We start from the raw sequence: 25,985 nt of genomic DNA, 5'->3' as shown, positions 1-25,985 counted from the left end.
TCCAGTAATTGCTAGGACTTTCAAGGATGAAAATTTCCTAAGGTAGCCTATGTAACATTGTTGATTCTCATTGGTGAAAGATTAATTTTCCTTAAAATTTCCAAACTCCGAGAATCCCCTTTAGAAACCTAAACCCCAAAAAGTTGGCCCTAAAAATACCTGAGTACTTGTGTTGACCGAATATACTGTGTCTGAGACAATACAATACATTTATTAGCACATGATGCTGTATCCTTACTTCTGTTTGTTATTTTAATGATCATGGTTCAAAAATATATGGCACTTTTGTTGAATTAACTATCACTATCATGCTTGAAGGATGTTTGTACTTGCAATTTGTAACATTGAGTATGTGAATTGTTTAGAGGGTATAATCAATAAATTAATCAGGAGTTGTTATAGAATGTATCCACATATTTTCGAGGAGAAACATGAGTGGGCAAAAGTACAAGTGAGGGCCACTTATTTAATGATCCAAACCATTTATCTACTAGCCCGTGATACTGATGGGGCTGCACCAAATCTCCGTCAGGTGATTCTAAGTCTCCACATTGAGGAGACCTTTCTAATGAAAGCAAAACACTGCTTTAGTGTTTTCTAACCGTCCATTTGAAGGCCGCAAATTGGAAGCTTATAAGTCAGATCGGGGTGAAGAAAATTCACAACCCAACCACAAGAAGGCCTAGCATATGAATGGTTTGGATAATCAGAGTAATGGCTTCTAATTGTGCTTCTACGTGAAAAATATGCACATGCATCATAAAAAAACTCATTATTCACTCGATATTCTAAGTTAAATCTAGTTGAGTTCTGAAAGTTCTCACTTATTTACCTCTTGCATTATATCACACGGTATGGGTAACCGGTATCCATATCCATGTCCAACATTTCAGAAAATGATGAGTACGTTCCTAGAATAAAAGTCAGTATCTGTATCCATAGCTATGTATCACAAGCTTCTTCTTGTTTTTTTTTTTTTTTTTTGAATGGTCAAAATTTCATCAAAGGAAGAGGACCGTGATGGTCAAATACAAGCAAGAAAGAGAAAAGACAGAGGATACACAAGATAAAAGAAATGGAAAGAAAAACAGAGGTAAGCGGAAGAAAATTGAACTGCTCAAATGCCTCCAATCAAGCCCAATCCCTAGCAAGCCTATCCGCCACCCCATTGGCAAATCCCTTGATATGGAGGAAAGAAATTCTCGAATTGCCCACAGTGTCTTTAATCTCATCAAATAACTCCACAAATCATGGGAACTGTTCAACCAACGGATGACATTGAGGGAGTCTCCCCCGACCACAACCCCCAATCTAGATCTTCTCCCACCAAAAGCTTGATGCCTTGGTAGACTGCACGCACCTCCCGCCTCACTAGAGTCAGCCACTCCAATGGGGCCTGCAAAGGCCCACCTCACCAATCACCCTCATCTCTTAGGACTCCCCTAATACCTGCCGGACCTAGATTTCGAAAACTAGAACCATCAAAGTTAAGCCTCGGGAAACCATGGACTGGGCTCCCAAACCTGCACAACCGAAGGTCTCAACTCCGTACTGAATCAACCCTCCCTCCACCCGTTCCATGAGTCAAAAGCGAATACAAACTTAAAACTAGGAAGGGTATTTACCCAAGAAATCGTTAGAGTCTTCACCTTGGTGGATAAATATGAAGAGCTATTTGCATGCCCCTTGAATATCCTAGCATTCCTCCGTTTCTGCAAAACCCCAATAATTGCAAGGAAGGATACATCCCACAAGATCTAGCCTTTTTTCATCCAAGGAGCCACTTGCCAACAATCCAATAATTAATGAGGTGCTTTGGGAACACCCATGATATTTCAAATCTACCCAAGATGCCGCTCCATATCTCCCTAGCAAGCTTACAGTGAGTGAATAAATGATCAATTGATTCCCCATCTTGTACACATAGAGCACAATGATCTATAATCAACATCTTTCGCTCCCTCAAGAAATCCACGTCTGAATCCGCACGTGAAGAGCGGCCCAGTTAAATATGCATACCTTGGGAGGGGCTTGGATAGACCAAACCCTAGCTAACCTGGGGACAATAGGACAAGCCGCAAGGTGATGGTAGAAGGATTTGATGGAGAACTCCCCTGAAGTATTCTAAACCCATACTCTTATATATGATCCATCCTTTTTTATGTGGCATCCCTCTAAAAATTCGAAAAGCCTGGTCACCGACTGAAGTTCCCTCTGAAAGAAGTTTCACCTAAAAGTAGGCATCCACACAGCCCTATCCTCTCCTCTCAAAGAAGTCCTTAACTAAGGCCTACTTTGAAAATATTGTGCAATTTAGCTAGGTATCACAACTTAATGACCGAAATTTTAATAAGTTTAAAATTAGGCAACACATACAGAACTATTCAGTCGTTACTATGTTTTCGAGCATCTAGTAAATAGTTCCCTTTCGGGGTAACTTATTATACTATTTAGGGAAATTACCAATTAGTCCCTAGTTTGGTAAACATTGTGCAATTTAAGAAAAATACTGAGTGGCGTGTTTGTTCCTAGAATACATGTCAATATTTGTATCCATAGCTAGGTATCACAATTTAATGATCAAAATCTCATTTACTTTAAAATTGGGCACACATGCAAAACTGTTTTCGGTCCATACTATGCTTTCGAGTATCTACTAAATAGTTTCGTTTTGGGCTAAGTGGGTAATTTATTATACTATGTAAGGAAATACCAATTAGTTCCTAGGTTGGAAAATATTATGCAATTTGGGAATCATCAATTCACTAAAATGTCAGGATTAACATCATTGAAACTAAATTCTATCAATTATCATTTGGTTTTATTAATCAAATTGAACATTTACCCTTATTTAGAAACATAAATTCCTTTTCCATTCTCCCTTCTCGCTCTTGCGCAAATTTTCAAGGGGACCTATGGCGTGATGACCCTACAATAAAATCGGAATTCACCTCACAAATGCATATTCCACTTCTCAAGTCCTAAACCAAACCCTAACCCATAGTGATATTCAACCTAGAGACCATCAGTGACGAAGGTGCAATTTCGCTCCCATCATGTGTCAAAACTGAAAACCAAGCAGAAAGCCACAATGAAGATGAGAGCAGCATCCCTTCAGGAGAAGCTAACATTGCGCCATGGCCACACTCTCACCAGAAGCCTAGGAAGATGGATTTTAATTTGGACATGATGGAACCCTCAAAGCACTGATGCATCTATTTATAGTTGGGGTGGGAGAGGGTATGGAGAATATTCATTTTATCTTCAGCTTTATTAGAGAGATATCCTTCTTTACTTTCAGAATCTTAGTCAATCCATTCTCCATGCAACCCATTTTTACAATGCACGTTCTTCCCCAACACAGATAGTCAATAACCACCCACTGTCTGATCTCTTCCTTTAACTTATCAAAAAATAAAATATAAACAAAAATTTCAAATAAAAGGCAATTAAATGAAAAGGAGGAAAAAATCGGAAAAAAAGAAGGAAAAACAGACCAAATTCGAGACAATCTAATAACCTAATTCCCCCTCTATCTCCTCCAAACCCCATAAAACCAATTCAATTAATTCTAAGAACCTAAATCATCATCTTCTTCACTCGTCTTCCAAAATCCAATTCAATCCATTCTCAAAACCCATGTTCATCTTTTGCTCAATCTCTTCCTCCAAAACCCATAACCCTAATAACTTCTTTTCCTCAAACCTCTATCCTAAGAACCACCCCCCCCCCCCCCCCCCTCCTCTTCTCCTCTTTCCTGGAAAACAAAAAACAAAAAGACCCCAATCCAATATACATTCTTAAAACAAAATTCCCCCTCTCCCTCATCTCCATCCAGACCATCCCCCTCAAAATTAAATTGCCCTTGTTATTGCTACCCATTGGAAATATCTTCTCGGAGACGAACGGAAGTATGGAAGGCAGTGTTTTCTTAGAACTCCCATGTAAAATGCATTTCTTATAAGCAACACTATCTATAGTGGTCGATGACGTCTCAAGCTGCTAAGTGAACGTATATGGGGAGGGAGAAGGGAACAAGTGAAAACTTGCTGTTAAAGATAAAATTGCAATTTGATTCATATAAGCAAAAGAGAACTGAAGGAAGTTAGCGTTAAGTCTTCTTTGGAAATTAGCTTTTAAAAGCCAAACTTTTGGAAAAAATATATTTTTTAATGGATGATTGGACAACAATTTTCAAAGCACTAATTGGCAAAAATCTGTACTATTTATAAACCCACCAATAACTAAGTTGCCCAAAAAGTAAAGGTCTTTTAGGAAACAAGATGTGTGCTCCAACAAATGCAACATAATTTTGAAACAGACCTCCACATTGACTTTGAATGCTTAACTGTGGGTAAATATCACTCTCTCCCCAACACACATCATGTTCATTTTGCAATACATCACAAACAAGTAAAGAAATCCACACACGAACAATACTTCCATGTATGGGAATCTCCACACAACAGCATTTCACGCCATGAAGGCATGAGAAGGCACAACAACCCACATATGTGGCATAACAGCCGCATGAATGACATGGAAACCAAAATAATGGCTTGCAACCGCAATAATGGCTTAGCAGCTAGAGTCCACAAGGAAGGTTTTCTAGAGACTCAAGTAGAAGCTTCGCAACAGCACACAAAAAAGGCCCCAAAGTAGCCCACAAAAGGTTGCATAAGGGCTACACAGTAATTTGCAGTGGCAAACACAAAGTAGAAGCTTCACCATAAATGGATAGGGAAGGGATACCAACCCATGCGTGGGGAACATTTCATCATGTGCACATCAACATGGCAATTTAATAGTTTATCGCTAAAGTTTAATCCAACAAGATGCTCTAGGGCACACCAATCCAAGAACATCCCCATAAAGTGTTTGTGCATGAAGGTAGATGATGAAGCCTTAGGAATTTTCAAGGGGATCGATGGAAAAGAACAAGGATTAGGGCTTTACTCACATGAATAGGATTTGGTCATGTTTGGCAAACTAACATTAAAGAATGAATTTTCGTTTCTTTGAGCAAAATGATGTTGGGCTACGAAAAGAAGAATGTATATTGTTTTTTCAAATCTATGCGGATCAAATAAATCAAGGCAAGTGATATATCCGCCCCAGTTTTTATTTGGGCAGGGAGATATCTATTTTTCCTTGCTTGCAGATCTTTATTTTTTTCCATCTTTTGTTCATTGCAGAGGAAGTTGGAGTAGAGCCGGCGAGGATTCAAGATCGAGCGATGTTTTCATGTTCTTGCTCTTTCCCAAATAAGACAAGAAACTCTCACTCACTCTCTCTTGATCCTATTTTCACTCCCTCTCTTTCTCTCTCCCAGGATCCGTTCATTCATTGAACAATCTTTTGATCAGTGGGGAGAACTTGCACAGGAAAGAAAGAAATGGTGAGTGTTTGATTGTTTTTTTTTAAGATAAATTCATCATATTAGAAGAATAAAATATTTTATCTTTATTTATTTTATTTTTTTGAATGATAGCCAATACAATTACTGATTTTTATCTTTATTTATAATCATGGATGTTTGATGTTGGGTGCCATATAATTTCACAAACTGAACACTCAAACACAAACTAATTAATGTAGTTATTTTAGTAGATTTCTCATGCTTTATAGATTTTGTTGTTGGGTTTATTCAACTCTATTTAGTCCAATTTCTATAACGAAGCACAAATAATTTGATTTAGGCAATAAAAGTTCAGATCTAGGGTTTAAGGGTGTAGATCTAGGATATAGAAGTTCGTACCTAGGAATCTAGGGGGTAGATCTAGAGTATGAAAGTACAGATCTATGATCTAAGATGTACTTGATTAACAATCAGTACCATATAGAAAGCCTTTGGAGGAACCATTCACCAGTCTGTGCTAGTGTTAGTCCACATCTCTTAGTAAACTACCATAATCACATGATTCATTTTTTGTTAAATTTACTTTTTCTCCCAAAAGCCCGTAGTAAACGAAATTAATCACACAATACTGCTTAAAGCCTATGGCTGTGGCACTCCTAGAAAAGAGATCCAAGGAATATGTAGTCATTACATTGTGACGGTCTCAAATGAGTAAAAGAGGGCCGAAAAAAATAGGAGGATGAGAAGTAATCACAATGCCTTTTTTAAATGGCTAGAAATAATCACAATGCTAGAATACTAGAATAGAGCATTCTAATAAAAAAATGGCAACAAGAAAAAAGAGCACATAAAGTTCCTGCATGTTGCATGTTAAAGTATAAAAGATTAAATAACGCCTTCTCCAACAGCTTAAGCTTGTTTAGTAATTGATTATTTCACATGGTATCAGAGCCAAAGGTCCTAAGTTCAAACCTCCTTAAAAATCCACATGCATTGGCCAAACCCAAAAGAGGGGCCACATGTGCCACGTGTAGGCCAACCCTAGAAAGAGGGGCCACATGTGCCACGTGTAGGCCAACCCTAGAAAGAGGGGCCACAAGTGAGGGGGACTGTTAAAGTATAAAAGATTAAATAACACCTTCTCCAACAGCTTAAGCTTTTGGAGTAATTGAAATACCCAAGCAATCACAATAGGACACAACGCAAAATCACATTATTCAAGGCTATGATATTAGCAACTAACCTCCAAACCCAGTTATAATGCATACCTGTCTTCCAGCAGCACGCCATGACTGAAATCCAATCCAAGGTATCTTGTGAATGCCATCCACCCTATTTGCTATAGAGAACATGCCTCCAATCTCACAAAGGAGATCCCTATAGTATGTATCATTCAACAATGGAAGCCGGCTAACTGCGTCGACATCGTCTGATTTAGACCTCCGTGCTCTTGTAGACTGAAAATAATTGGATTGAATTGTGAGCGATATGAATGGCATGATTTCATTATGTGGGTGATTTATTAGCAGTAGTTAGTCTACTTGAATATTTTGACACACAGCACGAGTAAAAGTGGGTAAAGAAATCTTCACCTGGGATACTAGGATTGCATATATTTAAAATTGAAGGATTAGGACACCAGAAAAACATTTAGTGCTACAGAAAACAGATTAACAATACATATATACATATACTAGTATTCAATCCCATGCTAAGCATAGGTGTAAAATGGTGGACCCCACACCATCAAAACATAAGGTGTAAACAGGTGGGCTCCAGTCAAATGATAGGTTTGCGTAGAGACAGTGGACCCCACCTCATCAATGACATTAGGGGTAGAATGGTGGGCCTCACCTTATGCATAGGTTTGAGTAGAGACCGTAGGCCCCCCATTAGGGATGCAACTTGAGTCAGGCTCAACCTGAACCCGACGGGTTTAACCCGATTTTGGCTCGGGTTGGGTTGGCATTTCCACGGGTTGGGTTGGGTAAGGGTTGGGAAAAGCCGGCCCGATTCAATTTCGGGTTGGGTTAGGTTTGAGTCCTTGGCAGCCCGACCTGATCCGAACCCAACCTCTACTTTTATCCATATTTTTCTTTGAGTTATTTCATTTTTCTGTATGGCCCTAGGTGAACCCGACAACCAGACCCGATTTCGGGTTAGATGGGTAGGATTAGGGTTGAGAGAATTAGAAGCGGGTTGGGTTAGGTTCCACCATCCCCAATCCGATGCTCGGGTTGTGTTGGGTTAGGGTTGAGGGAATGCTATCTCGGGTTGGGTTAGAGTTGGTCTCAACCCGATCCAATCTCAACCCGATCCAACGCAACCCGAGTTGCACCCCTACCCCCCATGTTAGCCATGATCAGTAAATATTGGGCCCTACCCCATCATAGCATGGTGTAGCGGAAAAAAATTCCAGGAAAAAATTTTCTTGGAAAAGGCAAATGGCATTTTCCAACCACCCGTAGAATATGGTGCAAACAATTACAGAACTTGAGAAAATGCGTTAAAATTAAAAGAGGGAGAGAGAAAGATCATTTACCATGACTTGTCAGACAACGTGAAGAGAAAACAAATAACAGCTATAGCAACATATTAAGTACAAGGGAGCTGAAGAACCAATATGCATAAACAGCAAATCAATATAAAGCTTGTGGAAGAAGAGGTCAAAGAGTAAACTAGGTGAGACTTTGTAGAGCTATATGAGTTATAATAGTCAATACGGAGACATACAATTAAAGTAAATAAATAAGAAGATAAGTTGTAAAAGGCATGCTTGCAAAAAATTGGAAGTTGCGGGAACTCACGAGACTTAAACCACGATAAAGAGCACCATGGTGTAAGAACGGCCATGCACCATTTCCACTGTATATCTCATAAATACACAGTGGTTGCCCTGTCCTTTCTAGCTCTCCTTCATCTCTTTCATTCGCTTCAAATTTCAGCTTTTCGGCTTTTCGAGCAATGTTGTATGTCTCTTCCCATGACCCGAAGGTTCTATCCATCCTTTCTACAAGCTGCACAATTTTGCCCGTCACAAATATCATTCTCGGGAATTTCTTGGCAAGGGAAAAATCCCAGCATGTATCATTTTTCTGGTTTATATCGAAAAAATGATAAAATTAAATTATTTAAAAATACATAATTTCGAAAAATATAAAATATAAAATGTTGTAAAAAGATAGCAATATTATCACAGTAAATGATTAAAATGAAAAAATAGCTATATTTTTTAAAATCCCGGGATTAATTCGAGATTTTGTCATTATCAAATTGTCGCAATAAAATCACGATATTTTGAAAATGTCGGAGATATTTGTGGCATAGAATTTTACATCATGTAAATAAAAGATGATTCAAGAAAAGTAGCTAAAAGAAAAAAATCACCATACCTGCTCTGTTTCTCGCCTCTCAAAGTCTTCAGATATTTCCATCTCACTTAGAACATCCCAATCCAGCTGGGTAGGATTGTCATGTGTCATAGTCTCCGTTTCATTCTCTGATGCACTCCTCATACCATCGTTACTAGCTAATTCATTCTCTAGGGCATACACCACACTGCTTTGATCAAAGTTATTAAGGGTAACTTCTCTGTCAAGCATCTCCATTTCCTCATTGAACAAAGTCCACTCCCATGTGCGTTGTTGAAGTTGGGAAATAGAAACTGGAAGTAAGGTATCCGAAGGAAATTGGAGAACATCTTCTAGAAGCCGCGCATAACCGGTAATACACTCTGATGCAAGCATGTCTCTAGAAAGTAGCTTCCCAGAGGAAGCAACTAGATGGGCGAATTTCGAGAGCTTCATGTCCGATAGTAGAAGAGAAAAAGCTCTAGTCAATGTGTCAGGATCACGCGCCCGAAAAATCAGGCCATGGACTCGATTAACAATCTGTCATAATACAGGCTGGTTTAAGAAAATAAACAACAAAATTCAACAAATAATTAGGGCATGTTCGGCAACCATCTATTTACGGGATCCTCCTGCTTTTAAGTGTGGAGTAGGAGTAGTAAAGCAAAAAATTGGGTTGGGCAAGCTGACCCACGAAGATCCGTTTCTAAAATGTTGCCTTATTTTTAGACTCAAAAGTAGGATTCTATGGACCGACAAATACTCGCTTCTCCCAATTCTCATCAGCCTGTTTCTCGCCCGTTTAATTAGGCGAGAATGAGAAGCCTTGCCGAACACGCCCTTAGTATCCAGACAGATTAAGATATTAGGAAGAGTTTAATTGCAGAATCTCACATATTTTTTTATGATAGCTAAATCAGGAGCAATGACAGGTTTTTCAAAGGACATGGCCCGGATTAGCAATGGAGGAAAACCTTGCTCTTCTTGGAAAGACCCATAGATAACAATATCAGCCATTAATAGCACACTGTTCACGTCACCATCCATACCGTAGTGTCTTATAGAACCATTGGGAAATCCTAAACGTGAAGCAATTTCCTGTGTCACAAATACAGAAACTAAGTTCACCCTTTAAAAACTAAGCACATAACTGAATCTTAACAGGCTATTGGATACTCATGGTCTACAAACGCCAGTAATTCACTAGTACCAAACTAGTTAAGGGTTATGGAAATCTGCAGAAACTAAAATGGGGAATCACATTCTATGCAAGAATTTCATATACATGCTAAATAAGAGAATGAGTAGCATAAGCATTGAAAATGGAATTTCAAACATCAATGTTATGGTTGACTGGTACCCTATACGCAAAGGAAGACACCATGGATAATGAGGCTGTACAGAAACACATCTCAGATTTCGGTTGGGACAGAAACCGAAATGCACAAAACCCAAAATTTCGGATTTTGTACAAATTTCAGCCAAAATTTAGGAAATTTGGGAAAAATGATTTTATTTTTTTTAAATTAATCCGAAATTTCTGATTAAAAAAGAAATTCAATTTTATTCTGAAATTGAATTAAACAATTAAAAATCACATTTTGGCCGAAATTTTGAATTTGGGTGATTTCGGTTTCGGTCCCAACCAAAATCAGAAATTTCAGCCGAAATTTAAATCCATGTGGCATGCGTGGATTTCAACTAAATTGCAACTAAATTGTGTGGATTTCAACAAAAGTTTGTGATTTTTTATTTTTATTTTTGAATGGCTATCATAAAATGATGATTAGTACCTGTAATGTATCACGATAGCCATCAGTGGAGTTCCCGCATAAGAAAACAAATTTGAATGACCCCTCCATGTCTTTTGTTCTCATAAGCTTCATTGCCAAAGGTCCTATGGCGTGCATTGCTGTGGCATATTCCCATGGCAACTCATTGTAGAATAAAGGGCTTCCAATAACAAGAATTAACAGATCATCTTCGCGTAATTCATTCTCCTTCCGTAGTTGATATTTAGAATGAGATTCGATATAGCTTTCTGCAGCCCACACATCCACTGGGGATCCAGAAATGACATAGAAGTTTCCATTATCGAGCACACTGTACAACATCTGACAAAGGAAACAGTAAATCAAAATCACTAATAATCTATGTTACAAATGTCGTTCTCGGGAATTTCTCAGCAAGGAAAATCTAGGGATATATAATTTTTTTTTATTTTTTTAGGGTTTATATCGGAAAACAGTAAAATAAAAAAAAATTAAAAATACATAGAAATATTAAATTTAAGAATAAAATATAAACTAAAAATATCGGGACAATATTGCGATATTATCAGGATATTTTATGATAAAAACGAAAATATCGCTATATTTTCTTGTGATTAGTTCGGGATTTTGTCGTTTTATGAAAATGTCGCAATAAAAACACGATATTTTGAAAATATCGAAGATATTTGTGACATAGCAAATAAGAAGCTAACAAACAACCAATGTCTAGGTGACTAAACTAAGAAAAAAGGAAAAGGGTGAGATATCTACCGGAAGAGAAAATTCCGGAAACACTACAACATCAGCCCTACTAAAAGCACTTCTCCACTTGATAATAAGAGGGTCCCACCCCATTTCAGCATACACTGGAAGGCGTTTTCCAAGGGCATCTTCTTGGATAACCCATATCACCGGTATAGAAGAAAAAGGTTCCTGCATAAGGCTGCATACCATATAAAACTCACTAACCATAGAATGCCCATAAAAGAGTCTCATAGTAAATATTCCAATGTTAGCTGGTTCAAAAATAAGCACAACCGCTGATCATCAAAAGCAATTGTCAAGCAAAGAAACTTATCAAGCACATAATAAAAGCATGTATAGACCAATATACCTCATATATGCAATCGGAATACCTGTCAATTAGCAAATAGGAGCAAGGCTATAGGACCAAGATGTACAGGTTAATCTCATCAATGAAATGATGAAGCAAGCAAATAGTTAATTTTTTATTCATTAACAAATTAGTACAAGTCTCGCAAGAGGATACTAGATAAACAAGTTATCACATAAAGTACATGACACATAAAAACCACGAATATCGCTTTGGACCAATTCATCACCAATGAAAGTCATGTACTTCAATGCCTAACACACGAAAGAGAAGGTACATGAAATGAATCAGGGCAAAAAATATTCACGAAGGGGGCAGGCTGCCAGAGCAAAAAGAAAAATAATAAATGAATCAATAGATAAGTTCCATTGTACTCAAAGACCAGGACTAACATCAACTTGAAAACAAAGTCAAGGATCAATAGATAGATTCTCATGATTTTATTGGATGAACAAATTTAGGACCAATGTTGTAAACGGTGCAGGAGGCATACACCTTGGGGCGAGATGTACCCTCATTGCCTTGGCATGTGCTTGGAGGCACACAGGCAGGCAGGCTTGTGAGGTGAAAGGTTAAAGCAATAGGCATATCAAAGTGTATGGAGGCATACACCACAGCTCTGAAGCATAAGCTTCAAATGCCACGTTAAACATAAAGGGGCAAAAAGCATTCCCAAATTCTTTAAAATGTGGCTTTTATTTTCTAACTTAATCTAATAGCTAAAATAGAGAGATTATATAAATGCTATTTTGTGAGCCAAAACAGCCTCCTATGAGAAATATAGAAGATTGGTGGTTTTGGGGCTAGTTTTTGGATAAGAACTAATTTTGTGGCTACTACACAACTGTTCAACATATTTGATATCCGTCACTCTTGAGTGATTTCTATCATCAAGATTTACCTTTTGGATGTGGAGTTTGAGCAGCAATTGCAACAATGAGTAGAAAACACCAGTTTATCATGCTTTCAACTTTTATCATTCAAAAAAAAAATCATGCTTCCAACTTTTGACCTTATAATCTCTTCATTGAATTTCAATTTTCTTTTCTTTTGTTTTGCCATGTTTAGGAGCTTGCTGAGTTGTTTTGAAATGTAATTAAATATCTTAGTCGTGATATTGAAAAGGAAGGATGTTGTATGGTAATATGCACAAGAAACAGCTCGAGATTAACCTAGGAGATATATTCCATGTTAAAACGGTGCATTAAAAGGTGTTATTTGTTTCAAGTAACACGTACTAAAATGCATCATCGAATACCATTTGGATTGTAAATTGTATTATCATTTCAGATTTTTGAGGTTTATGGTTTTTATTCTTTAGTCAAATGATGATTTGTGCTTCGAAATGTGCAAAATGAAGCATATTTTTGTTTCTATAATTTATATTTTTCTATTTGTCTTAATTTTCAATATTTTCCAAAAATTTAAAAAAAAAAAAAAAAAAAAAAAATTGTGAGTCTTGTATCTACGCCTTGAGGCTTACACCACACCTGATGCATGCAGACGAGGGGAGGTAGGGTGCTTGCCCCTTAAGCCAACTCGAACTAACCAAAGAGAGGTTAGGTCCACCAGGGCATGCAGTCTATTTGTTTTTCCTAAAACAAGGCGAGGTACTTTCACCATAAAGGAGACGGAAATGTCACACTGTTACCTCACAAGATTCATCCCTCTCATGGAACGGATAAGTGATCTAACACACAAATGGATGTGAAGGAGAAAAATGGTATTATGAATTAGCAAAGTCCAAAAGGGGTTGAGCCTCTAGCTCAGTTGGTGAAGACTGTGTTCTTTGACCTTGAGATCGGGAGTTTCAATCCCAGCTTCCCTATCAAAAAAAAAAAGAAAAGAAAAGAAGCAGAGCCCCTCCAAGTAGAAAGAGCTGGCGGTGAGGAAGTTGCCATGGAAATTGCAAATAGGGTTGAGACTCCTCCTCTAGTGACGGCTCCGAAATCGAGTGTCGAGATTTGTGCGTCCGATCGATAGAGCCCTCTAATTGGTATATTAGTATATACAATTTGCTTTCGAAATCCAACTGGGATGGGGAGTCTTCTTGCTCCCATATCGAAGAACTTTGCACGGAGGCGAGACTTATCTCAATTGGGAGTCCTGAGAGAGCGGAGTGCTCAAGGATAGAGAAATTTTAGCTGTTATATTGGGGAATGCACTCCGACATCAACTGGTTTGAAGAAACTATTACCAAAATCAGTTAGGTTTTGGAAATGTCCTTTAAGGGGAACAAAGGGCTCAAGCCCTTTTCGAATATCTGGAGAGAAGAGGGGAAAGCAAAGGCCATTCCAGTAGCACAAGCAACACATTGAGCACTACCTGAGAGTGGGGAAAATTAAAAATGACCATCAATTACAATCCAACGGGAAGAACGAGTGCTAGGAATGATTTCAGGGGCAGGCAAGGCTGGCCAGCTAGTATGGGAACTGAAAGCAAGTTAGCTGCAATGTGAACTGGTTGGGTTCATTAAAGACAATAGTTTTGGTAAAAGAAATTATCTTAGTAGAACCCAAGCATTTTTTTTTTTTGCCACAAAGAACTAAGTTGGAGGAAACGGAGAAACAGTGGTGAAATGACACTTTTTTCTTTCACTATATATTTTGTAGTCATTTTGGTCTATCGGCCTGGGAGGACGATCTACCGATATATTGTCCTGGCCAAATTGACATATCGCGTCAAGATGGTTGTCAGCCTTAAGATGGCACTTTGGCCACTATTTCTGTTATACATCACAATGTAGACCTCTTTGTACCCAATTGGCACTTTGGCCACTATTTCTGTTATACATCACAATGTGGACCTCTTTGTACCCAATTGGCAAGCCACCAATGCCTAATTTTCTGAATTAAATAAGTAATGTTTTCAAATTCTTCATTGTGCCTTACTAAAAGCAACTGTGAGTTTATGAAACTTTGTTATGTTAATGGATGGTCTCCAAAAGAATGAAACAATGTGTTTAAAAAAATGTTATGTTCTGCACATTTGCTATGAAACTATTAATGATATGTACAATCTTTTGAATCTGAAACCTATTTACTTATTGAAAGGAAATTTTATATGATTTCTATTTTCATCATGTTTTAAACTCATAATCCAAAATGCAAAAATTAAAGATTTCATTCCATGTGTAGTTAGTGTAGTGGAATTACTGGGTGAGCTGTGATTGGCCATTACTGTGGTTCATCATTTTTTAAGATTAAACTGTGGTAAGCTCTGAGATGCCCTGAGACAAAGTTTGAGACATTTGGTGATATTTTGAGTGTACAGTTTTGTGCGGGACTTTTGCTGTGAGTCCCAGCTACTGTTTGACTCTTTGTATAGAGCGAGTCTTGAATATTCAAAAAAATATATACATAGACCCAGGAGACTTATGTGGTCAGTTGTGTGACTATATAGTAAATCTTTGAAGAGTTTTTTTAGTAAGTGTGCCATGTTTATTTAAATATATGTTTGTCTCGTAACTCCAAATATTTGCTTCTGAGAATACATTTTGATGATGAATGGCTATATCATGCGGGTATATATTTAATATACCCCTAGTGTATGGACTACGATACGTCAAATCCTGAACACTGAGGTGCAACTTGGGATTTTGGTTCATGACACTAGGCGACTTCTTTTCCCTTTTCAAATACTCAACCAACATTGTATACTGGCTTGAATGCATGCAAAAGAACTTTCTTTGAAATGACTTGAATGAGCATAGGAAGTACCATCTTGTAGATTGGGAGGTTGTGTGTGAGCCCAAGTTGAAAACAGGATTGGGTATAAGTATAAGAGTATGGCCTACGAACCCAACCCTTCTCAGCTTCTCTGAAGGTGGCTTTCGAGGTTTCGTGAGGGGGATTGGTATGCTTTAGAAGATTGTCGCCATGCACGTGTATGGTTTTGGTTGTCCAGGGATTGTTCGGCATGGTCTGGTCACAACAAGTTGAGGAATATTCTTCGTTTGTTGGAGAAGTTTAGTGGTGGTATGGGATTCAATGTGGGGGATGGAAGATAGCATCAGAGTTTGGCTGGATCACTAGGCATATCCCAGTATCTTTCGAGTGGAGATGGACCAAGGAGTGAGTATGGCCAATTCTTTCGACAGAGGAGATGGCCGGATCTCTTAAAAGTTCCATTTTAGGCAAAGTTTCTTCAAGCATTTAATCAACTCCATGGATGATTTCCTTGGAGATACACATGAGGCATGAAGGGAGGGACTGAGGATTTTAGAGTTGGTGTATGCTTGGTGTTTTCTCGGTGAAGTTCTTTTATTCACATATAGTTGGCAGCCTTGGTAGTTGAGCTCATTTAGCTAAGATATGGTCCTATCATGTGCCCCATTAGGTCTTGGCCTTACGTCGGACTGCATGCCTATATAAAACCCCAGAAATTGAGCAACTCATCAACTGCAACTGTTTCATCATCAAAACTGTTTCATCATCAATAGATGCTCATGTGCTACGTAGATGCAAAATCCGTCAATAATCTCTCGATCCATTGCAGAGTCACATTAGAGCTTTGGAGCCAAGTGCTCTGTGTGTTTGAGATGTCATGGGCCATGCCCAGAACAGTAGGGGAGCTGATTTGTTCTTAGGACTTTTCTTTGTGGCCATAGAGAGATAAGCTGCCCTGTGGTTCTTCTGTGAATGGTTCGAAAGGAGCTCAATTGTAGGAATGTAAGATTTTTCCCGTGTGCGCCGAGTGGTAAACCGTATATTGGGGACAGGGCCCGTTGGTTATCAGAGGGATTATTAAGAACTAAAAGGATAGGTCAGGTTGAATTTTTTTATGATGGTTGGTTGCTGACTCATCAGAAGCAGAAGTGTTTCCCTAGTGATGTGGCATCATGTCATTGATGGAGAATTTTTTTGGTTCCAACAGTTCGTCAAACTTGATTCAGTGGATTCATTTAAAAAGATACCATTGATGGAAGACAGTTGTTTTGTTCAGAAGTAAGTTGTTGCTAAGAAGATGTCTACTCGTAAAATCCGGGAAAGGCAGCAAATATATCCCAAATGTTCTTGCAAAGAGTAGACATAATTCCAGTATTGGAAAGTTGGCCGTCACAAACATTTAACCCCCATCAGATCAATATTATCAGCATGTAACTATCTCTTCATATGAATTCATACCATACTCCTCTAAAGCTTAGTACTTCTATGAAATAAGTGCTTAAAATCCATAATTTCCTAATAAGAACACAATCCCGCTCTTGATTTCTAAACTCACACTTGAGGTGCAAGGAGATGAACAGCAAATACAATGTATTGAGTGAACAAAGATGAGTTTTTTTTTTTTATGGAACAACCACCCTTTTCAAGTACTACAAAGATCTTGCTTTGTTCTGTAACTAACTCTACATATGAATTCATAGCACACTCCTCTAAAGCCTAATACTTCTATGTGCTTAAAATCCATAATTTCCTAATAAGAACACACTCCCGCTCTTGATTTCTAAACTCACACTTGAGGTGCAAGGAGATGAACAGCAAATACACTATTGACTGAACAAATTTCAAAACAACCACCCTTTTCAAGTACTACAAAGATCTTGCTAAAAAAAATAACTTCATCAGAAAATCTTCCAAGTTTTGCGGCCAATGTGGTTGCATCTCATGGTCTTAGGATAAAGAAACAACTCAAAAGAAATAAATTATACGAGAAAAATTAAGAACAACCCCATACCTTGTAGTTGCGCGTTCAGCTTCAAGGGAGCTTAAAACAATACCTTCAAAACTGTAAGAAATGAAGATAAATGTATATCAAACAACAGTAGATCTTCAATCAATTTTAACCAACATGCTCAGTTAAAAAATAAACAATATGCAGAAAAGTACTAAATAGCACTCCATGCACAAAAATAAAGTTGCACAATGTCATTTACTAAGGTTGTGCCATGAATTATCAGACCTACTGCTCCTATAAGAAATATGGATAAATTGATAATAATTCCTGCAAAAATATCTCCAATCAAAATGAAAACATCACAACCTCTTTGAGTAGAATGAACCTAGAGATGAAATATTTATCAAGCATCAGACTTACATTGACCAATCAACATGGCTTATATTCTCACCACCTAAAACAAAAGGTTGACAGCCAATTTGTTTCCACGATGAATGTGCTTCACCATCCTCTATGGTATAAATCTGTTCAAGTATCAAGTAGAAACATGTAAGCCCTTTTTTGTAAGAACCAATTGTTCAAAAATAAAACAATTATGCATAAAAGTTACCCTTGAAAATCATTCATCATCAATCAAATAAAGATACTACAGACTATCAGCGGTACAAGATTGTTTCAAAAGGAGTAAAGACAGGGTGATATGGGTCCCTTCTTTTAGAAGGAACATTTTAGACATGGAGCTTCCTCAGGTACCGAGATTTTTTGAGTTGCTAGAGAGTTGTTATATGAGCCAGGCAGGAGAGCCTTCAGCTGGGCGGCGGTTAAAGGTCGGATTCAAACGATCGACTTCCTGAGGCAGAGGGAGATGTTGATAGTGGATCATTGTGCTTTGTGCATAGGCGCAGAGGAATCAGCGGATCACATATTCATTCACTGCAGAATTGCCAGGGAAGTGGGGAGTAGTATCCTTCTCAGGTTTGGTATTTCGTGGGTTTTCCCATCTAATCTTAAAGATTTACTAGAAGGTTGGTCGTTGGTTCCTGGAGGCATAAATGGAAGATCCTATGGAACGTGTGCTTGTTAGCCACTTTGTGGGTCCTCTGAAGAGAAGGGGATGCAAGAGTTTTCGATGGTGTTTCCAGATCTCCGCCTTTTCTTTTTATTAAAGTCATAGCCTTGACTATTGCTTGGGTAAAATGTCTTCCTGCCTTTCATTTTATCTCTTCATACGCTCTTTGGGAGGGGTTTTCCATTTAACAATGATAAGATTTGCTAATTCAGATATCCTCCCTCCACACTCCTTTATGAACATTCCTTTAACCGCTACATAACAGAGCCAACAATGTCAATCCCATCAGGCACAGTATGGTCCTCAACAGACCTACCTAAGCTATTGCCTTTAAATGGATGGGTTCTAACGATAAGCCATATATAGATTAGTCCGGTTGATCAAGGCATTATGGCAGGTGTGCTCCATGTGTTTTCTTGAGTGATAATGTCGGAAACACATATGTTGCAACTTTATCTCTTTTCAATTGGCATTAGTATCTTAGATGGGTATTACTTCAAACCACCTATCTCAAATAATTGGTAACAAAGTAGGAAAATTATGAGGGAATGATATAATCATTGCAATTTCTAAAAAATCATGTTTTGTGCAATTTGGTTTATGGCTGAACAAGAATAATAGAAAATCAGAAGTGAAGCTCAACTTTTCCTAAGATAGTGTTGAAGCGGCTTCAAGAGATATCCCTAAACATGGGTACCATCTTCCCTATGTTTCAGAAATATAGATTGCCTGTGTTTCAAGATTATTCCAAGTAATCGATTGATGGATATTCCTTTCAAAAAATCGATTGATATATATTCAGGCCCGCCTCCTAATACAGCTTGGAAATAAACATTGATGGAAATAGCACAGGAAATCCATTTCCGAAGCAATATATGAGGCTAAAGGAAAGAGCTCCTCCTCTTGGGAGCCAATAGCATATTATCATTCATACAGGCTAAGGGCTCATAAGAGTCTGATCATGCGCACCCGTATAGGCTCAAGAATATTCCACTTTCTACAAATATTTGATTTCCTCAGTAAAATTTTAATGTTTTAGCATTTAAAGGCCACAAGGAGGCAAACTTTGTGGTTTACCGAGACGCAGATAGGGGCATCACACAATGATCTGTCTATGGTTCTGCACTTTTGAGCATTGGGGATCATCGTTGTCATGCATATTCTGCTTATTTCTTTTCAAACAATATTGTCATTTTCAAATATACACATATTCCAAAATCTACACATGCATATGTAAAGATATTATAAAAACAGATTAAGCCAAAATGCAATCAAACCCTTATACTATATATGACCGGATTGGGTGGACAAAGGAGATATCATGAAGGAAATGACTATAGAGGAGCAAAATGAGTATTTCCAGGATCATTAAATAATTCACTAGTTTAAAGAGTAACAATAATAAATTCTGCAGACATGTCTGAATAACCCACCGTAAGCATGTATCCAAGCCTCTGCAAACCTTTTGCTACAGTTAAGAGCATCAAAGAGAGTGGATCTTTCTTCATACTTCCCAAGACCTGAGGTGCATAGGAGCAAACCACAATGAGCAAGCATAGTTGCAGTAGTTTTTTCAAACATGAACCAAAGTGTTGTCCAATGAAATGACAACTGAAAGTCATATTAAGTAACCGATATGATCGTGGATACTATATGAACCCAAGCAATGAGAGATAAATTTCAACAATATGCATGAAGAAACTGTTAACTTTAAGCTTTTCGAGTAACTGGTTGTTTAACATGGTATCAGAGCCAAAGGTCTCGAGTTCAAACCTCCCGGATAGCAAAATTCCACATGCGATTGTCGGCCCAAAGTGGGACCACATGTGCCACATGTTTGCCAAGTGGGCCACACGTGCGGGGGAGTGTTAAAGTATAAAAGATAAATAACACCTTTCTCCAACAGCTTAAGCTTTTGGAGAAGTTGGTAAGTTAACAGAAACAATTTGGAAATAAAGGCTTGAAATACACTTAACAATCTTATGACGGAATAAAATAAGAATGAGGATGCAGATTGTCAATCACAGTTATCAACATGCTGACATAAATAGTGCATGAAGCTTTAAAAACAATATCGAATAATCTAACCTTCATTTAAGAACTAGTTTTAAAGGTCTTGATCTTTCTAAGTTTGCACAAGGAGCTCGTTCTAAGAGGCTGGAGGTGTTAGAGGGTGCAAATAGAAAAATTGCCCACAAATCAGATAAAAAGTATCTCATATAGAAAACTATGGCGGAGGGAAATGTGTTAATAGACAGACATGTATGAGTGATCCAAGTTTAAACTCGATTTTAGTTGCATATTCGGCAAAAAAACACCCTGAGGAAGAAAAATTGTTAATCAAAAGCAAGAAAAAAACGCCGCATAATTCATCATTATGCACCCCCAGTTAATCCAAGTTCTCATGCACACCAATCAGATGAATAACAGTACCTTCCCCATCTCATATTGGTTGACAGTAAAGCAAAAAGAAAATTCAGTATCTGTCAAGTATTAATTCAATTTAGTATCCAATGGAAGCTCATTCATAACTCGCATGAAAAGGAAACTCATCACTTCTTTAAATGTTCTTTAAATGTTCAACAAAAATAGTTGTGGCCGATGAAAGGGTACATTGTCGCCAGATTCCAGGCATACCAACAAAGATGACATCGTCACTAGCCACAGCACTTGATTTGGCTAGGTTATGAGTTACAGAGTTACCGGGTAAGACAGTTCTTCTCAACGATAGCATGATGTTGAGACTTACGAGGACTATAGATACATCGAGCATGGTATGCCAATTATAGATCACGAATCTAGGGGCACTACGGTGCTCTAACTTTATTTTATTTGCCAATTTAGTGGTAGAATAATGCACCATGGGGCGCAACATTTTTTTATGGGTAGCCCTAATCATGGTTTTAAATCTCCCTTAAATTTCCCCGAAATGATCGAAATGTTTCCATTTCCATCCCCACCGAAATGAAATTTACACGATTTCCTTTTATGTCATTATTTCTTCGAAATTTTGATCGAAATTTGACCAAAATTCCCAAAATTCAACCGAAATGGTCAGAACGACAAAAAATGGAAAGATATTATTTGCATTTCATTTCATTTCATTAATGCAGACAATGATATTTGGAGGACAACATCATTGAACTGCACAGCAAAGTAACCGTATCTTATGCATGGAATATCAAATCGGCATGGGCTTATGGAATCCAAGTATTTGTAGCTGGTTCCATATTTTTGCTTACTACGATGTGCCCACAGATGATTCCCCTCCTCCCCAAATCCCCACAACCACTTTTCTCGAAAAGCACTTTGTTCATCACTTTGAGCAGGCAGGCTATCTTGAACTTGTGAGGCAACAGAGTACCAAATGACATCATCTTGAAGTCTAGACCATGTGATGCTAATATGTAGTGTTCATAGGCTAATAATATTCACAAGGCAACATAATTATCCAACAGTTCTTTCCATCAAGATAAGAATTCTAGTTTTCTTTAATACTACATGAATATGTTATGGAAGTTCATCAACAAAATAAAGTAAGTTTCTGGACTTCCCATGTTCTTTACATATCCTTCAAACCCATTAAAAAAAGAAAAGAACATGATATCAACACAGCCATATTTTGATTTTTTTTCACAAACCATCTTGTCCTTTAGTATTTAAAGAACTGTTAAAAGAACATTACATTTCCCAAAAAGCCCTCACGAGCCAATCAAGAAGAAAAGACAGCTGGGTTTCAAATTAGGGTTGTGCTGATAAAATTTCCCAAAAAGAAATAAAAGAAAATGACAAGAGAGAGAACAAAGAACACCATTACTGTAAAAAAAAAAAAAAAAATCTAAGACAGAACAAACAACAATCCAAGAAAGTGAAAAATGAGATTTATAAGAACAAAGAAAATTAAATCACTTACGATTGCCAATCTAGGCGGGCGAATTGCAACCCTAGGCTCCGTCCTCAACAGATCGAGACTACTCTGTTTAGAAAATCTCTGCAAAAGCCTTAACGGCACGAATCTCAACACATTCCCAAAATTATGATGATCGCGCGAAAACATAACTTTTTCTCCACCTGGCTTAAAAACATTAGTCACAGAACTCTGTAGAAAAATCGTGGCCACAAGAGAGATTACAACTAGGGCAAAAATCGCACAGTAAAATTGAGAGGATCCCTTGGTCGGACACGTAAAATTCCTCCGGGGTCGAGGGCGTGATCGACGGTCAGATCTCCAATCTCTGCCATGGTTGCGATTAGGGTTAGGGTTAGGGTTTCGTTTGAAGAATCCGCTCATGTTGGTTTTAGGTTTCTTTCTTTGTTTCTTGATTTTGCTAAGAGGTTTAGCATGGAGGAAGGGGGTGGTGATATCAAAAGAAGAGGGAGTTGATTTGTTCTTTGAAGAATGAGAAGGAGAAAAATGATTTGGAATAAGTGGAGAGATATGGTGAGGGGGGATGAGTGTGGGGGGTTTAAAGCTGCCCACGGCGCACGTTAGCGAGCACCGTAATCACAGACACAGAGAGGGAGAGAGTCAGCATTTTCGTCGAGATTTTTTCTTATTTGAATCTTGATGTTGCCCGATGATTGGGACTGGTTGCTGTTTAAGAAAAAAATAGAGCTGATTTTTTCACCCCACTATAGGATTATGCGCCCCCTGTTAACGTGATTTGAATCATTTGACATAAAAAGCGTTAACAGTCTGGACACAATTCACGTTACAAGCGGGGCGCATGATCCTAAATGGGGTGAAAAAATCATCTGCCAAAAAAATATGTAATGATAGAGAGAGAGACCCAATACATCAACTGCCAAATCCCCTCACTGTTTGGATTGCAGGAACACAGCAATTCTGGTGAAAAAAAAATTCTTTGTAAATTTTTTACTTTCCACTATTTATGGAGGTTAAGGTAGGGGAATGGTAGAATCATGGTTTTAAATTTCGGCCGAAATTTCGGTTTCGGTGGGGCCGAAACCGAATTTTCCAGAAAATATCAATTTTTTTTTTTAAGAAATGTTACAAAATTTCAGCCGAAATTTAGGAAAATTTTGGAATTTCGGTCCAAAATTTTGACACGAAATACCAAATTTCAGAGGTCCGAAATGGTTACCGAAACTGAAATTTAAAACCTTGCGTAGAATCACATGCGCCCCTATTTGTCAAATTCCATTAAAGATGGTTATGATCTTAATTGTCTGTGAGACCATTGCACAACTTTTTCTTGATTCAACAAAAAATCTTATCTCTTAAGAGGGACTTCTGTGGTGGTTGAAAGAGAGACATGTTTGTTTGTGAATTCCAATTTGACAGCTTGAGCAACGCAAACATTGGTGAGAATCCAATACCCCGAAAACCTAAGGGTTCCTCCACGGAGGGTGAGTCAGGGCCCCGCCTTTTTTACAAGAACGCCTTTTGAGTTTAGCATTTCTCTTTAGGAATATCATAAAACTTGAAAGGTGGGTTTGGATAACTGGAATCGGGCGTTGGAATCGACATTTGATTATGATTCTCTGTTACATTAAGGTTTGGTTTAAAAAAGAACGAAAGTGAGGAGTGGGATTGACATTGGGGCAAAATTACGAAGGGAAAAAAAGGTCTGAATTTATTTCCAAACACAAGAGGTAGTATTCCGATTCCACCCCGGTTGGAGTGGAGTTTTATTGTATTTTTTTAATTACATTTTTTGTTTTTTTCTCATTCTATTGAGGAGAATATGCTTATGAATTTATGAATCGGGGTATGATGTAGATTTCGATCTGTGATTCCGACAGTCCAAAAGAACACAGCAAAGCGGTTGAAAATATAAAAATTTTGGAGAAGTTTTTCCTTTCAAAATGTGACGTAAAATTCCTACAATCCAAACATTGTCCGCTGGCGACACTGGTTGCATTTGGCTACCAAGAATTGTTTCCATGTAATCTGGTGTCTCCAAGTGGAGATGAGTGTGAAGTGGCTAAAAATCAAGAAACGGAAAACAATAAATTTATTAGTTTACTTCCATGAGCTAAATTTGTTAACTCCTAATTAGTTGACATAATGGATTATATTCGTTCATAGTAGAAGGATCATCCAATAATAAGAAGGTATAAAAGTTACACTCTTAGACTTTTTCTAGTTATGGATCTATTTTAGCTTTACTTCTCATTTATATCTCCTTTCTTTCCATTGGACTCCTGGTTTTTCATTTGAGGAATTTCTTGACTATGCATAAGTTTTTTCATAAATGTTTTTCTTTCAATCCAAACAAAGCCTAAAAGAAGTGAATTTTGGTGAATTTGGAAATTTGTAAACTATGGCCACATTATTTAACCACTCTTTCTTGCAGTTGTGTATTTTTTTCACAGTGGATAATGAACAAATAAAGAATGGCATTCGACAGATCAGACGCGTCACGCCCATTTCTCCTATTTCTGGATTTTGAGGGACTTATTGATGCGGGGGCGGAAGCTGGGAGAAAATAGGAAGGAAGGCGAAAGTATAACGGGTGGTGAATGGAGGGAAAGGGACGGGAAAAGTTGAAAAAAATAAAATAAAAATGGGGGCACTTGAAGGGTGGAGAGGCCATTTAAATGGATGAAATGATGTTTAGCAACTAATGAAAATATTCAAATGGGAGAAAATTGATTTAAGTAAAAGGGAATATTTTGATTTGGATTTCTCACATTTGCAGCCCTTTTTGCATTGTAATTTGGATCGGATCAAATTAGTAGATTTCTAATTCAGCAGCTGATAGTGAAAAAAAATCAGATTTCTAAATTTGCTGTGGAAATAAGAAATTGGAAATCCATAGATCTGGAAGTTTCCTACATTCCTCCTCAACCTCTCCCCTCCACTAGGAAGTACCCTCTTCCCTCTCTGTCTCCTCTCTACATGAGGTGCCGGATCTATTAATTTTCTATTCAAAACTCAATTCCAAATCCAAATACGAAATGGGAGGTATCCAAACGGGCCCTAATAAAAGTTTATAAAATCTCTCTCTACCTAGGATGTCCAACTCAAGATGGATTTCTTCCGACTTAAGAAAATATTAAAAAAAAAGAAGAAATTCCTTTTAAATATAAAATTCTTGAAGCATAGTGATTCAGCGTGGGTCGTTGATCTTGTTGGCCTTGTGATCCATTGGTCCTTTGATGTCTAGTCATTGAAAGATATTCCTCCATAGTACTATAGTAGTATGGACTTGATCGACAACCATTTACTGGGGTACACAGTGAATATTGTGCCCCAAAAATCATTTCTATAGGATGATCCTAGCCTTCTGATCTACAGAGTTTTCACTAACGTACAGTTCCTGTATTGATTGGAAGGCTAGGATAATCTTATGGAAATAATTTTCGGGGCACAACGTATTTTCGTTATGGCCCTTCAAATGGATGGTTTGGATCATCCTATGGTGTGGACTGTACAGTACTTATAAAACCTCCGATCGAGATGATTACAGGGTAAAGGCCCATTTAGGCTGTAACAGACTAACAGTACAAATGAACGGTTTGGATCAACCTATGAAGTGTCCCCCACAGTCGTTATGAAAAAAAATGAATTTCACGCGCAAACGTCATACGAGAAAGATTGATCGACCGACATTAGATTCTATATGTGTACGCCCTTATAGTCCCGTATATTTCAAAAAGTAATGTAAGGCCGACACCATTAGATGATCCAAACCGTCCATTTGATGGGTCGTGATCTAAACAGGCCGCGGCCCAA

General features: G+C 37.9%; 1 protein-coding gene across 2 annotated transcripts in view; it reads right to left on the bottom strand.

Annotated features, from left to right (window-relative positions):
* The window catches only part of LOC143859151 (UDP-Glycosyltransferase superfamily protein), a 31,137-nt gene extending 8,267 nt beyond the window's left edge, over positions 1–22,870 (bottom strand). The window contains exons 1-10 of one of the 2 annotated variants that reach the window (XM_077369830.1): positions 22,197–22,867; positions 19,717–19,803; positions 17,635–17,738; positions 17,275–17,325; positions 11,253–11,424; positions 10,503–10,823; positions 9,604–9,807; positions 8,752–9,249; positions 8,167–8,376; positions 6,628–6,816 (exon numbers count right to left, since the gene is read on the bottom strand). In XM_077369830.1, coding sequence (XP_077225945.1) covers positions 6,628–6,816; positions 8,167–8,376; positions 8,752–9,249; positions 9,604–9,807; positions 10,503–10,823; positions 11,253–11,424; positions 17,275–17,325; positions 17,635–17,738; positions 19,717–19,803; positions 22,197–22,574 — 2,214 coding nt within the window. In that variant the 5' untranslated portion in view covers positions 22,575–22,867. Of the gene's footprint in view, positions 1–6,627; positions 6,817–8,166; positions 8,377–8,751; positions 9,250–9,603; positions 9,808–10,502; positions 10,824–11,252; positions 11,425–17,274; positions 17,326–17,634; positions 17,739–19,716; positions 19,804–22,196 lie in introns of both variants that reach the window. The other variant, XM_077369831.1, reaches the window with a different exon arrangement.
* Between the last annotated feature and the right edge of the window lie 3,115 nt (positions 22,871–25,985).

Source organism: Tasmannia lanceolata, unplaced genomic scaffold (genome assembly GCF_043159265.1).
Source record: "Tasmannia lanceolata isolate RefF3 unplaced genomic scaffold, GAP_Taslan_0.1 ptg000029l, whole genome shotgun sequence".
In the NCBI taxonomy this organism is placed as follows: domain Eukaryota; kingdom Viridiplantae; phylum Streptophyta; class Magnoliopsida; order Canellales; family Winteraceae; genus Tasmannia; species Tasmannia lanceolata.
Note: the sequence above shows the minus strand (reverse complement) of the source record. Positions and strands in the feature narration are given on the sequence as shown.